The sequence below is a fragment of the Sarcophilus harrisii genome, chromosome 3 (assembly GCF_902635505.1).
Source record: "Sarcophilus harrisii chromosome 3, mSarHar1.11, whole genome shotgun sequence".
NCBI classification, from domain to species: Eukaryota; Metazoa; Chordata; class Mammalia; order Dasyuromorphia; family Dasyuridae; genus Sarcophilus; species Sarcophilus harrisii.
Window position 1 is genome coordinate 398285102 of NC_045428.1, and position 15866 is coordinate 398300967.

A 15866-nucleotide genomic window follows, 5' to 3' on the forward strand; every position below is an offset into this window, starting at 1 on the left:
CTTACTCAGGGGTGAGTCTATACTTGAACTCAGTCTTTCTTACCAAAATTTATTGTTCTATATGAAAGAGACAGAGAAGAGACAGAGAGAGAGAGAGAGAGAGAGAGAGAGAGAGAGAGAGAGACACAGAAATAGAGACAGAGAGGAGAAATATTAATGACCTTTCTCCAGGGCAGATCATCCCAAAGTCAATCAAATATTTGTCCCAAGACTTAGAAGAGGGATGTTTGTTTATTTGTTTATTCATTTACTTGCTTTACTAAGGCAAGGAAGGAACAGCAGTGAATAGCAAGCTCCTTCAGAAACTTCTCAGCATTCTGGAGTCTGGCTCCTTGTCCTATCATGGTAATAGGAAAGTAAGATGCAGTGAAACAAGTCAAAAGCTTGAGTCCCAGTTCTTCTCCTTATAAAAAGGACCATGCTACTCCTCTGTGCCTTGTTTCCTCATCTATAAAAAAGTTGGAAAAGAGTCCCTCCCTGGTCCCTTCTAGTTCCCAGGATTCATTCATATGATGATAGGGAACACTGGTTTCAGAAAGTCTGGGTTCTAACACCAGTCCTCTGCTTAGTGGTTTATAATTAAAAGTCACTTTTCGAGGTCTCTGTTTCCTCATCTGAACAGTGTGAGAAGTCCAGACTACATGACCACTAATGTTTCCTCTAGCTCTAAATCCAAAGTCCTTTGGTCCAAAATTTCATATATCTGGTTTGCTTATAGTGAGTTTCCCTTTTATTCCAGGCTAAAGGACTCAGATCTTTTGTGTTGTGATGAACTCAGCATCATTCTCACTAGGAGACGGGAAGCAGCATTGGCAAGGCCCTCTGAGACTTTAAATCTCAAATATATACCAGCTATATGGGAATTTCCTCTCTGGAACCTGCTAACCCCAGGATGCCAGCAGACCCTTTCAGCTAAGTTGGCTGAGGAAAAAAGGATGACTTGAGTCTCATCTTGCTCTCCCATACTGGGACACCATGGTGAAATTTGGGGTTTGATTGGGCGTAACCTTCAACAAAGAGCGCCTCTTCTACAAAGCTAGTTTTTATGGGCCTCTGGAGTGGCTGCTCAAAACCTATATCTCTGTATGCTGTAACACTTACCCTGTGGGCAGGCCATTATCTGGAGCAAATTGCTTCCCTGTACCATGTGCTGCTATTCAAGTAAAACTTTAAGTGCAATTATAAAGGAAAAGTATCCTGCAGTTGTTCCCCAAATGGTTTTGCCCACTCCACTCCCATCTTTTCTCCCACTTATCCTGACATCAGGGATACAGACACTATGAAGTTTCAATAAGCCTTAAAACTTCCCTCAATAATTATTGCAGGAAAATATTTTACCAGACCCAGCTTCTGTTTGGGACCAAGAATGGGGGTGGAGAAGGAGGGGGCTAATAAAGTGACCCCACGGCTCTTTGTCAGTTGGTATTTTGATTTCATACAAATCTGGTAACTTGTCAGAAGTCCTACAATCAAGAATGGGTAGTACAGGGATTGAACCCCAGTTCTTACTCCTCCCACTCCACCATGGTGTATTTCTTTTGCATCTCAAATGTAAGTTACAGGGATGCCTGTTCCAAAGGAGGAATTTATACCAGGAATTTACAGAAGGATTCATTTATGTTAAAGATGTTGCTAAATAACTGGCTTCTCAGCGCTCTTAAAACAGGATTACAAAACTGAAGGTAAACTGAACTTTCCAGGGGCCTTTTTTGTGTGTGTACAGCGGGGGATGCCAGCACAGAATGAGCAAATCTCTGCCCACATGGGACTGCCAGAGGTCTCAGCTGTTACTGTTGGGAACAGGTGGTATAAATTATACCTCTGCAGACTCACTTCCTAAGCCCTCTAGGAAGAATCAGTAAAGCTAACTGGAACCCAGAGGGTCCTTTAGTCTCTGCCTCCTAAAGGCTGACAGACAGATCCTGCAGGGAGTACTCGCCTCATGGAGTCCACTCCCGTCCTCCTGCTTCTCTGTCTGTACTCAGGTAAGTGTGGGAGGGCAGCTTTCCTTTGGGTTGGGTTGTAGCATTTGGGAGAGTCTTGGGGAGCTCTGGGCCCCTGGAATGGCTGCTCAAAGCCTCTAATGAAACATAGAATGGTCAATTTTCCAAGCCAGAAGTTGGTTTGATAATGCCTATCTAGCTTTTAAATGACCAGTTTCTGGCTAAACAATGCTCTGTCATTTAATAAAAGGAGAAGTAGAATCTAAGTACAAGATTAAAAATATGTGGAATCTTGTTTTTCCCCAAATAATCTCCTGCCATGACTTCCTTTATCCCTTTAACTTTTTATTTCCTTGATTGTCAGTATTTATTAGCCAAGTCCCAACTCAAATGAATGACCTTTTCAAATACTTGAGTCTTTAAAACTCTTGCATAATTTTATTTCCCTAAACAATATGCTTTTGAATAAGTATTCTTGGGGAATTTGAATAAGGTAGAGAGATTGACTGACAGATACATGTGCTGGACATATCTATTAATAATTCTAATTAAACTTTTTCTATAAAGATGAAATATCTTGCAATATTAAAACTCTAACTAGTAAATAACACCTTCCCTCCTCCAAATATATATATATATATGTGTGTGTGTGTATATATATGCATATATTTATATATATACATATTCTTCCTACTTTTCTGGACTATTAAATGCGTCAAAGATTTAAGTTTGAATTGAAATTATAAAACCTTGTATAGCCCTTGACCCACATTTAACTCTGGAATGTAACATCACATAGTAGCTGAAATAGTATCCTAAATCCTGAGCTTCCAGTCAAGGGAAACAGGAGATGTTTGTTAAGTCCTTAATATAAAAATTTAATGTTGATGTCACCTTATTTTACCCTTTCCAATGCTGCTTTGGCAAATGTGTAACACTGTGGTGAAAAAAAGCACAGAACCTCTTTGTTTCAATAGCAAAGGGAGTTGGTCCTAACTAAGACAAGTAAGACTCGGAGGCCCAAAATTGATCCAGCTAAACCTGGATCACGTGAGGTTCGTTTTTACTCCTCCTCATTCAATACAACTCCCTGTGTTGGAAAGGAAAAAAGCTCTCCAGATCTCTACAATCCTGAGGGCATATCCTAAATTCTTTGGCCAGGTATAAAAAATGCTGAAGTACATGAAAAGTATTTAGAGATGCTGGCAGAATCAAATTTGGCCAGAAGAGAATTCACATGAATTGTGCTTTAAGCAAAAATAGTCTAAACTTAGCTTTGTAATATGGCTGAAGGAATAAAGGGACACTCCAAGTCAGATAAATATCAAGTCGGGAATATATTCAGTCAATCTAGTTCAACTCAATTCCATTTAAAGAGCAGTTATTAAGCACCCACTGTGTGCCAAGCACTGCACGAAATGTTTTCCTCAAGGAATTTACATTCTACTGAAAGGGAAGATAGTCATAGCTATAAATAAATAAATAAATAAATATTTCAAGGCAGAATTGGGGAAATTAAGAAAGATCTCTTGTAGAAAATGATTTTTGATAATTGTGAAAATGCATATAGAAGAATTGCCATATGTTTAACATATACTGGATTACTTGCTGTCTAAGGAGGGGTAGGGGGAAGGGAAGGAGAAAAAATTTGGAACACAAAGTTTTGCAAGGGTGAATTATGAAAACTATCTTTGCATGTATTTTGAAGATAAAAAACTATTATTTAAAAATAAAAACAAAAGGGACAGCTAGTTGGTGTAGTGGATAGAGCACCAGCCCTTAAGTCAGGAGGACCTGAGTTCAAATTGACCTCATACGCTTAACACTTCCTAGCTGTGTGACCCTGGGTAAGTCACAACTCCAATTGCCTCAGCAAAAATAAAAAAAAAACTTTAAAAAAGCAAAAAATAAAAACAAAAAAGAAAATGATCTTTGAATTGATCCTGGAAGAAAGATGAGGATTCCAAAAGGTGACATGGAGGAGAAAGAGCATTCCTGTCAGAGAGGACTGTGTGAATAATGATGGAGAAGCAGGAGATAAGATTTTGTGTTAGGGAACAGGAAGTAGGGTAGTTTGGCTAAAATGGAACATGGCAAGAAGGTGGGCAGGAGAAGGGTGGGAGGCAGTAATATGTAATCACCCTGGAGAGATAGGTAAACTGAGGACAGATTGCTAAATGGGGGTATCAGAAAAATGGTCAAAGGCAGTCATTCAAGTATATAATAACCTATCAAGAGTAAATTATGCTTTCCCCCCAACCTATTCACCATATTATTATTACATAGGCTGCATATTAGATGCCAAAATGGTTCAGTAAGAATATTTGCTCAGATTCTTGACTGCATTCTCCGTTCTTAGAATTCTTCATAAGCAAAATCTCAGCCTTTATTCAGGAAGGATTGTTCCTCTGTTGTTATAATATACAATATCATAAAATATAATGTGAGGATATTGATATTTTTCTATTTATATAAAAGCCTTTACTTCAATAACTTCAGGGTACCATATTTTATCCTTGTCTGATTTTGGAGGAGGTGACTATTATTATTTCAAGAAAAAGGCAAATGAACTGTGATCGACTATCCCAGACCTAGGAACTGGGATTGGAAAGAGAATCCTTAAGTCTTGGCCCCTTTCCTGATCTTTCAGCCTGACATGTAGATCAAGATCCCCCAGAGTCATCTACCCTACTTAATCAGCCAGGAACAATACTGCTTATAAATAGATGTTGTAAGTCATAGATTTGTCACCGGAAAGTCCTGTAAAGGTCATCTGGTCCCACCCACTCGTTTTACACATGAGAAAACCAAGGCCCAGAGCACTTGACTATTTGCTACCACATATTCAATCTGTTGACAAGTCTTATGTTTCTATTTTCACAAAAATCTCCTGTCTACAGTCCCTTCTCTCTAATTAAACAGCTGCTACCAGGTGCCTGCCCTCATCATCCCATACCTGTACTTTGCCAGTAATCTTTAAATTGTCTTCTCTGACTCATTTCTCCCCATGTCAATGCATCCTCCACTCAGCTACTGCAGTGATTTTCCTAAAATGCAGGATTTATGTTACCTTCTCCCAATTCTTACCCAACTGCTCCCTTTTAGAATAAGATATACAGTCTTCTTTTGGACATTTAAAGTCCTTATCTAGCTGGTTCCTTCCTACTTTTCCAGTATTCTTATACTTCAATACCTTCTGTATAGTCTGTGATCTATCCACCCTGGCCTATTTGCTCATACTCATACAGAGTACTACATTTCCCAAATCTGTGATTTCCCACTGACTATCCTCCCTGATTAGAATATTCTCCCCTCACTCCACTTCTTAGTTTCCAGAGCTTCCTTAAAGCCTCAGCTCAAATTCCACATTCTAGAGAAGCTTTTTCTTTCCTCTTCTCAATTCCAATGCCTTTCCTTTCTAAATTTACCTTACATTTACACTATATATACATATTATATATAATTATATGTACACAATCATTTTTATATTCTCTCCTCCATTAGAATGTGAGAATTTTGAGGGAAGGGATAATATTTTTGTTCTTCTTTGTATCCCCATTACTTAGCACAGAGCCTGGCACATAACAAGCCTTAATAAATGCTTCTCTATACTACTTACTCAGCCAGGAACAATTGTACTTATAAACAGATGTTGCCATATGTTATAGATTTGTAGCTGGAAAGACTGCAATGATGAGCAGTAGTAACAAAGATTTTAGAAATCCAACCTCCCCTGCCGAAAAGAATGGAGAGAATTTTAATACTTCTAATTAGCATCTAGGCAAGTGTGGGCTCTTCAGAAATTCACATCTGGAAGACTGGCTGAGAAAAAACAGAATGTGTCTGCAGTTTGTTAGGGAAGAAACTTTAAAAGAGGGAAAGGGGGTCATGAAAGTTGTTACAGGATTATTCTTTGCCCTAATTCCAGAATTCAACTCTTCTCCTTGGGGGCAATGAAGTCAGTCTCCACATTTTCTCAGGGACAAAGTGAACATCTTCCGCTTCCTATCACATGCTTCCTGCTCCCATTTATGAAGGATAAACAAGTCACTTAAAATGAAGCCCAGAAGCAACATGAGAGCACCGATGGTCTTTTCAACTCCTAGCAATCAAGAGAGCTGGCACAAACACTTACCATGCCTTCCCAAGCTTCTCCCATAGCTCAGAGACCTGGATTGCCAATAAATCAAGGAGAAGGGTGCATTGCTTCATTTGCTCTGTTCTTAATGGAGAAAATAATTTTGCAAATTGTGAGGACTGTGGAACTCTCAATAAACTCTCCTTCAAAATCCCATCGAAATCAGACAATTGGATGAGTAGAACATGCAAAAGCACTTCAAATTCATTCCGGGAGACACTTTCCATATCCCCAGAGTCTTAGAGATTAGCATGCTAATGAACATAGATGAAGACACAGACTTAACACTAAGGAATTGTGCCCAAACATGGAATTTTTGTCTTTTTCTGAAAATAGATCAAATGCCTATTTTTACTTAGCATAAAAATGAGAAGGCACTCAGAACTGGCCTACAGGAAAGCAGGACAGTAGACAGTGTTGAACCTGTAATTAGGAATACATGAGTTCAAATACAACCTCAGATAGTCACTGTATGACCTCCCCAAGCAAGGACTTAACCTTGCCTCAGTTTCTTTATTTGTAAAATGAAAATAATAATAGCACCTATCTTGCAGAGTTCTTGTGAGGATCAAATGAGATAACACTTGTAATAAAGTTTAGCATAGTGCCTTGTGAATAATAAGCACTATATAAATGTTAGCTATTATTATACCTATGAAGCAATGCACACTGCACTTTGTTACATAACAAAACAAATCAATAAGGAAAGAATGGATACTGCCTCCATCCATAAGAACCCAACTTATTTCCTTAGAGCAGTATGTATGCATGCAGGCAACTATCTCAGCTCTCCATGTTCTGAAGAAGCAATGGTTTTAGTCAGTGTGAAACATGGCAAGATGCAATAAAGAATAGGCCAAAGAGAAAAGTAAAGTCTCAAAAAGCAAGAGAATCAACTTGAAAAATAACTTCAACATGTTTGAGAAAGCAGATGTTTGTTCCAGACAATGAAGTCATTCTGTGTCCTAATCCATATAAGCTTTCAAGAATCCGTTGAGTGCCCAAAATCAGTCTTCTAAATTAGACAGACATCTGTTTATGCAGACAGATCAAGGCCTTGGTAAAGAAGATATGTGCATTTTGCTTCTATTAACAACAACAAAACAGTTGAATTTGTATAATGCCTTAAGATTTGCAAAAGCATTTTCCTTACATTATGCCATCTGAGGAATCTTTATCTCTGTTTTACAGATGAGGATACATTGACTAGATTGTACATGTGATCCCAAATATTAGAGTTCTGGCTTTTTCAAGACTAAATAGGATAAATTTATAAGACCAATTATACACTAATAAGATCTTTTGTCATCAATTATGCTTTAGAAAGGATCTCTGAAACCCATGCCAGTAAGACACATATGCATTAATTTTCATTATAATATAGGATGCCTTAAAGAAATTTTGTTTTCTCTGATAGAGCAACTGCTAGCAAACTCCTATTTTAATTCCTTTCCATGTCAAAGCGATTACTCTAGGACCTTAAGACTCTTCCACTGGAGCACAAACTCTGATAAGTTTATGGAAAGGCTGGAAGGGCATCTTGCAGCACACAAATGTGTCATCTGTGGACCAGCTTAAAGGAAAATAGACTTATGTTACTGAAAAGCTGGTAACTTCATGATGAAATTGTTCAGTCATAACATCTCTAAAAACATAATGGTTTACATTGGTAGAGGCAATACCCCATGATGAGTCAGAGTCCTCAAAGATTGAGATGACACAAGAATTAATAGCAAAGTCATATTCAGGGTTTCACAATGTCATAAAAGCTTTCTCCTCTCTCCTGTTGTTCATCTCATCTCTCGGTTGCTTTTCCCCACCATCTCCTCCTTCACCTCAGTCCCACATGAAGAAGTATCGTTTTTCCAGACAAATGCTTATACAAGCACATGAGATGCCATTATATCCTATCCTCTCTAGAAATATGCCCCTTCTATTATCCCCATTCTCACTGATCTTCATTCTGTCCTTGTCCGTTGGTGCCTATAAAAATGCTCTAGCTCTCTCCCATTCTTAAAAAAAATTTTCCTTTGATCTGTCATCTCTGCAAGTTGTAATCATATGCCTCTGTTTTGTAACTATATTCCTTGAGAAAGCCTAGTAATGTTGCTACCTCTCCTTCCTTTCCTCTTATCCTCTTAACTCTCCATAGTATGTCTTTTGACCTCATCATTTAAATGAACTGTTCACTCCAAAGTTACTGATGATATCTTAATTGACATATTAATATGTCTTTTCTCAGTCCTCAATTTTTTCACCTCTCTGCAGTCTTTGACACTATCCATCATCCTCTTCTCCTTGTGACTTTTCTCTCTAGATTTTTGAGACATTGCTCTCTCCTGGTTTAAGCTCCTATATGTTTAACTATTCCTCTTCCATCTTTTTTTGCTTGATCTTTATTCAGGTTGTACCTGCTTAACAGGTAATATCTCCCAAGGACACTTTGGGTGGTCTTCTCTTCTCCCATTATACAATTACATTTGATGAGCTCTTCATCTCCATGCAGATGATTCTCAGATGTCTTTCTGACCTGTAGCCTTGTATCTCCAATTACTTATTAAATATCTCAAATCTGATGTCTTATAGAGATGTTAAACTCAACAAATCCAAATTTGTTGTTCCCCACTCCCCATGCCCTCCATGCTTTCCCCTTCTAAACTTTCCTATTGCTTTTGAGGGGACATCATCCTCCCAGGTACCCATGTTCACAATCTAAATATCATCCTAGACTTCTTAATACTAGTAAATTATTTCAGTACATATAGAATTATATTTAATTATTATATTTTATTTAAAATTTATAATTTTAAAAATATAATTTATAAAATTATTTATCTTTGGGACTATAATTATACAAATATAGTTTTATATATAGATATTTATAGTTATAGTTAGCAAATAGTTATTTTCATGTTTCTTCCACCATTAGATTGTGGGTTTCTTGAGGACAGAGAAGGGTTTTGTTTGTTTGCTTTGAGTTTTGGATTTGTTTTTGGTGGGGTTTATTTTGGGGTTTGTTTTTTTTTGGTTTGTTTTTGCCATTTTGTATATCCCTAGGGTTTAGCACAGTGTCTAGCACATAGTGAGATTTTAATAAATGCTTTTTAATTTGACTGGCTTAATTAGAGAATAATGAAACTGACTTTCATTTTTGTTCCTAGCTATCCTGCATATTGGGAAGCCAACTCTGTTTGACTCCCTTATTAAGGAATGTCACCTGTCCATAAGACAAGTGTTAAATTCCCGCACTACATTCTGCTGCCTGGGAAGTGACTACCCTAGCAGCTGTGCTCAGAGAGTTTAAGGCAGTAAATAGCCTCATTATGGATCACTTTAGCAAGACTGCTGGCACACCATTCCATTAGTTGAGTTACACATCAATTACCCATGTCAGTACAATGGTCAGGAGGAATCTGACAGAGTGTCTTTGCTTTTGGCAGCTGGTCTCGTCCTCGGTTCTGAACATGAAACCCGCCTCGTTGCAAAGTTATTTGAAAACTACAACAGTGTAGTGAGGCCAGTGGAAGACCACCGGCAAGCAGTGGAGGTCACTGTGGGCCTGCAGCTGATTCAGCTCATCAACGTGGTATGAAGCCTTGATAACAGGAGCACTTACACATTCAACATATTCTCAGGAATGGATTATCTCCTCTTCTTCCCCTTTGCCCTGTCCATTTCCCCTTCTAAAATAATGGCTATTTCTTTTTTTTTTTCCCCTTAGGATGAAGTAAATCAAATTGTAACCACCAATGTTCGTCTGAAGCAGGTAATCCAGAAAGAAATTTGTGTTATAATTCAATGCAGAAAATTCGCTTGTACTCAAAGAAAGACAATTTGGTGAAAAGAACTGAGTGTAAGAAAAATATGAATTTGGGCCCATACTTTTAGGTGACTTATTTTCATCACTGGGTGATGAATTTTTCCACTGGTCTCTACATAGAGTTACTGCTACATCTTTTCTGTACCAATACTTCAAATTGTAGCTATTCATTAAGGCTGAAAAAATGAGCTTGTTTTTTCAGTATGAGATTTAATAGCTGAGTTGGATAATTCTTGTGGATCCTCAATGTAATAGTTTAGGTTTCTAAGAATTAACAGCAAAGCCATATTCAGGGTTTTACAATGTCATAAGAGCTTCCAGATCAGAAATATAAAGCTCCTCTCCTACTTTCTCAGGAATGACAACTCCCCATCTATAAGTTAGGGTACACTAATTGGAATTATCCTGGGTCAGTAATAGACGATATTAAAGAGTCTCATAAGAAAAAGATTCCATGTCTTCTCTCAAGTGAACAGTTTGGGTTTTCCCAAGGGCTGTTATTCATAGGAAATGTCTTCCTTCTTCAAATCCATACTTTTATGTTATCATAAGCTATTTAAGTTCACTGGTCACTGATACTGAGTTTGTCTTCCGGACCTATTCCTGGATGAATAATCATTCAGTATTCTTTTCATACTGTTATTTGCTTGAAGAGAAAATCCAATTGATTCTAAGTTCTTAAAGTGAAAAGTGAATTCTTATTCAAACTCTTCCCTGCAGAAGCACAGTGTCTGAATGAAAAGTGGCCATCCATAGCTTTTGTCAACATTAGATTCATTTGTACTACTGTAAGCAGTGTTTCAACTGGCTAAATTTCTTCTTCTTTAGCAATGGATAGATTACAATTTAAAATGGAATCCAGAAGATTATGGTGGCTTGAAAAAAATTCACATTTCATCTGAAAATATCTGGCGCCCAGACCTTGTTCTCTATAACAAGTAAGCAAAATGGACAGACCAGAGATTGTTCTGTGGAATCACAAAACAAAGCCAAAATGCAAAGTCTGCGTTTGGCTTTGCACCTGCTAGACTGTTCGGCAATGTTAACATTAAATAAATCTTAAAAAGAAAGGATGAAGTTACCATGCTGGTTGCCATATGGTACATCGTGTTATGAATAGTAACCCTGATTGGAGCCAAATTAAATCAGGGTTGGAGGGTGGGGGACATTTAATCCCTAAGAGGTACTGACGAGTATATGGCAAATGTCCAAGGAACCCAAGCTTTATATATTTGAATTCCTTGGAATTAAATGTCCTTTCTACCAAATAGCCCCGAATCAGGGTTGTTATTCATCACAGTCTTCACGTCATCCCAAGACACTTAGTGCTGTTGATTGCAAAGGATGCCTGAGTTAAGCATCCATTCTGCTCCAAACGATGGACTTCATGTTGTGAAATGATAATGTGATCCCAGACATTCAGATATAATGACACATTCATTATCATACGCCCTTCATTTGTCACAAGATGCTCATTTCAGAGAGCATCCCTGATAGTCTGGAGCATTCAATGTCAGGCTCAAGGATGTAAAGTCTGCCATTATACCTCAAAGGAATAGGGAAGAGGATGGTGTGTATTGTGTCATGCCTACCAGGGAAAGTGGTAAGTACTATTGAGTGAAAAGATGCCCTTTGAAGCAGCCACTCCCCAGCTCTAGCTTTCTACCATCTATTTGCTTATTATCCCTAGATTCCAAGCTCAGCCAAATTACCTAATCATTTCTGTAACCTTTGGGGACAAATATGCTGATATAGCAGGAGTATCTTAGGCAAAGTTCTTTTTTTCAGTAATAGTCAGAAAGAAGCAATTAAAATCCCATGGTGCTTTTGACAAGCTCTATAAACTAACTCAGGGAAATACAGAGAGGAAGAAATACTGATGTTTACTTAAGGAACAGGAAGCTTAGTTTATTTAATACCTTTCTATCTATTGCTTCAGAAGAATATTGAAATGAGCTAAACTCAAAGGTGGCTACCATTTTTTTAAATGACAATGAGAAGTCTCTGAAGGAAATATGAGAATATTTCAGCTTGTGAGCATGGAATTTGGAAGATGGACAAAAATATCTCAATAAATAATTTTATTTATGATAACAACAGCAATAGTAACAGTAATTAACATTTATATAATGCTTAAGATTTTCAGAATGATATATGTATGCTTATATACAAATTCATGATGCTCACAACCACCCAATGAGTGCTAGAGTTATCTTACAGATGAAAATATTGAGATGGACAGAAATTAAGTGATTTGCCCAGTCACACAATGTTATGTGACTAAAGCAGGTCTTGATGCCAAGTTCAACATTATCTCTTGAGTCACCTCATGTGTATCTCATCTATTTTAAGTCATATGACTTCTGCAAGGTGTCCGAGAAAGGGATTCGAGGACAGAAAACTTATTGAGAATCTATTTTTTAGCATACATTTTATCTTAAAACTCCTGGGCCTGATGAAATCCCAACATTTCACAACATACAATCCATCATTTAGAGTACAATAAATGTTGAACGCAGGCATCCTTAGCAAATTAAAATTTCTTGTCTTTTCTAGCCAACTCTTGATTATCTGTGTAAAATTGGCAAAGGGAAACCCAGGGATAAATGCTAATGTGAAAAAAGGGGTGAGGGAATCACCAAAATCCACAAGATATAAGGAAAAGGAAAGGAGCACAGATTGAGTAAATTAATTGACTGTCTCTGCCATTCACAATTTTTAAAACAATTTTTGAAAAAAGAATCATTTGCTAATTTCCAACCATCATAACTTTTTTCTCTTCTCATTCCTAGTGCCAATGGTGACTTTGCCATTGTCAAATTCACCAAAGTTCTTTTGGACTACACTGGACACATCACATGGACTCCTCCAGCCATCTTTAAAAGCTACTGTGAAATCATAGTTACCCATTTTCCTTTTGATGAGCAGAACTGCAGCATGAAACTGGGTACATGGACCTATGATGGCTCAGTGGTTGCCATTAATCCAGTAAGTAGTGGGTGGAACTGGCAAGATCAAAAACAGAGACCAAGGGAACTATATACCATGTTTACTTTAGCAAGGGTCAAGGAGAAAACAGTAGGTTCTTTCACAAAATAGTCATCTCTTTCCATCCTCTATTTATTATCAACTTATATCCATCCCTGATAATATCAGCTCTGATCTAAACCCAGAGATGGTTTCATCAGCCTCTCTGCTTACGTCCCTAGATCAGAGAACTCTGTACTTGTGTCCAACTACAGAAATCAGTGGCTGCATGTTCATTAAAGCATCCTCATCACTTATCCCTCCAGCAATAGTGCTTCTCACAAACAACATTCAGAGTGGATCTCTAAGGTCACCCAAGTGCTGAAGTGCACTCAAATTCAGCAAATGCCTTGGATTGTTGTTGCCCAAATAGAGGAAGAAGATTGGGCTCAACTGGTTATGTCAATGTAGACCCAATAAAATGCAAAGTGAATAAAGCCCAGAGGAAGCTTTTTTCTGTTAGTGTGTCATCTCACTCAACCACAAATTATTGTTAAAAATGATCTCACTGATTTTGCATCTGACAACCTGCTTTCAAGTTCTGTCCTCTAACATTTCCTAACTATATGACCTTGGGAAAGCCATTTAATCTCTCCAAACCTCTGTTTTTTCATCCATAAAATACTTATACAGAATGACACTGATAGTGCCTACTTAACAGGATTGTTATCACGAAAACACTTTGTAAATTATTATATAAAATATAAGCTGTTATTATGAGAAGCCAGAGGTCCAAAAAAAAAAAATGGAGTGATTTGCTTTGGGTAACATAGCTAGTGAATGGGTAAAATCTAATTATTGAACTAGCCAAGCCAATGCTTCTTTTACTGGGCTACACTGCCTCACCACTGGCTGGGACATCCTTTATTTATGACTATTTTGTTGAGATTTTGTATTTCCTTTGCACCTTCCCAGGAGAATGACCGACCTGATCTGAGCAACTTCATGGAGAGTGGAGAATGGGTGATTAAGGAATCAAGAGGATGGAAACACTGGGTTTTTTATGCCTGTTGCCCTGACACTCCCTACCTGGATATCACTTATCATTTTGTTATGCAGCGTCTGCCTCTCTATTTCATTGTAAATGTCATTATTCCCTGCCTACTCTTCTCCTTCCTCACTGGCCTGGTATTCTACCTGCCTACAGATTCAGGTAAGTACATCTGCTGAGTTTATTTTGGAGTATGCTAATTGGTCTCCTGCTGGTATTTCAGGGGAGAATGACCAAGAGTTATCTTCCTGTGTTAGATGCCAAAGAATACTGTTCCCTACCTTCCAGTGCTAACAAAGAAAGATAGGTAGACACAAAATTTTCATTCCCTCAAAAAGCATTAGAGCTTATTACAAACTAAGACAGCATTGTTAAGGCCAGACATTAAGAAAATGTAGACAAATGGTATGCTTATCAAATATGAAAAAGACAGGAAACTGAGAAGGAGGGCTAATGTGTTAGACGATGGAATTGGTATCCAAATAGATCTTGACAGACTGGGACAATGCGCTAAATTTAATATGTCAAAATTTAATCAGGATAAATAGAAAATATAGGATTTGGTTCAAAAAGTCAACAGTATAAGTACAAGATGGGGGAAGACATGGCTAAAACAGTTCATATAAATGGAACCCATAGGCTTAAATGAACAGCAAGTTTAATATGTCAATGCTGTTACAAGGTAGTCAAAAAACCTAATATGATCTTAGCCTGACAAAAACAAGAAAAATATCCAGAATGAAGAATGTTGTCATATGTTCTTCCCTGGTGAAGTGAAAAGAATATTAGCATCTCAAATTACTAAATTCTAGAAAGGACATCACTGACTCTTACATCCTCATTCCAACTTTATCTCTGCCCTGGGTCACCCTGCCTTCTCACCCACCTGTTTTCCTTCCTTCTGATCTCTTCTCTCAATCTACACCCTTCCCTTTTCTTCCAGCTGCTCAAGGCATTCCAGACAAGCCCTGGCCAGTGACAAGGAAGAGGTGAAATGGAGAGAGTTGGGGGGGAGAAACTGTATAGGATAGAGAAATGAAATCCCTAACTTAGTGATGTTTTCATTCTGTTCTTCTCATCTCAGGGTACTTAGTTGTACTCGTTAACAAACTCTCCTATTGCTCAACTCTTTTGAAAAGTCTCTAAAAGTGTTCTCACTAATCTACACCTCCATTGTCTCACCATGTACCCTAGAAAGGTATCCTGATAGATCTATTTGCAGGATCTAACATTCTTGCCCTTTATATCTGAGACAAACAAACCCACATATTCCCTAGCTGCCAGATCTTTCAGGAATCAAGGCAGACATATATCCCACAAGGTAGCAGCACCCCTTGGGATAGAAAAAATGCGTGTGTGTGTGTGTGTGTGTGTGTGTGTAACAGATTGCTTACAATTTATTAACAATTCATAACAGACAAGGAAAGATAATTTTCCCCTGAGGCAATATGGGGTTAAGTGACTTGCCAGGGTCACACAGCTAGGAAGTGTTAAGTGTCTGAGATCAAATCTGAACTCAGGTCCTCCTGACTTCAGGGCTGGTGCTCTATCTACTGCGCCACCTAGCTGCACCAAAATAAATATTTTTAAAAGTAGTTTTTATGAAAAGAAAACATCAGAGAAAGGGCACTAGAAGATTACATAATGCATGCACACAAAACATGTATATGTTCATATATTTGGTGCATATATGTCAAATATAGAATTCCCTATTTGAAAAATGTTGTCATATAGATTTATGTTCTTGATTGAAGATCTGATACCCAATTTTCCCCTCAAATAATAAGAAATTCCATATTTAATCAACTGTTTTAATCAAATATAATAGTATGTAGGCATTCTTCGTTGCATTAAGATTGTGTGTGTGTGTAAAACATCAGTTTAACAATAACTAATTGCTTTAAGACTTACAAAGCTTTTTTCCTCACAAGTACTACTGAAGTATAT

At 37.7% G+C, this 15866-nt stretch overlaps 1 protein-coding gene across 1 annotated transcript in view; it reads left to right on the forward strand.

Annotated features, from left to right (window-relative positions):
* Nucleotides 1-1811: 1811 nt before the first annotated feature.
* The window catches only part of CHRNA1 (cholinergic receptor nicotinic alpha 1 subunit), a 24806-nt gene continuing 10751 nt past the window's right edge, over nucleotides 1812-15866 (forward strand). Inside the window, exons 1-6 of the mRNA XM_003763981.3 lie at nucleotides 1812-1985; nucleotides 9522-9667; nucleotides 9803-9847; nucleotides 10730-10839; nucleotides 12694-12889; nucleotides 13844-14081. Of these exons, the coding sequence (XP_003764029.1) occupies nucleotides 1943-1985; nucleotides 9522-9667; nucleotides 9803-9847; nucleotides 10730-10839; nucleotides 12694-12889; nucleotides 13844-14081 (778 nt within the window). The 5' untranslated portion in view covers nucleotides 1812-1942. The remainder of the gene's footprint in view (nucleotides 1986-9521; nucleotides 9668-9802; nucleotides 9848-10729; nucleotides 10840-12693; nucleotides 12890-13843; nucleotides 14082-15866) is intronic.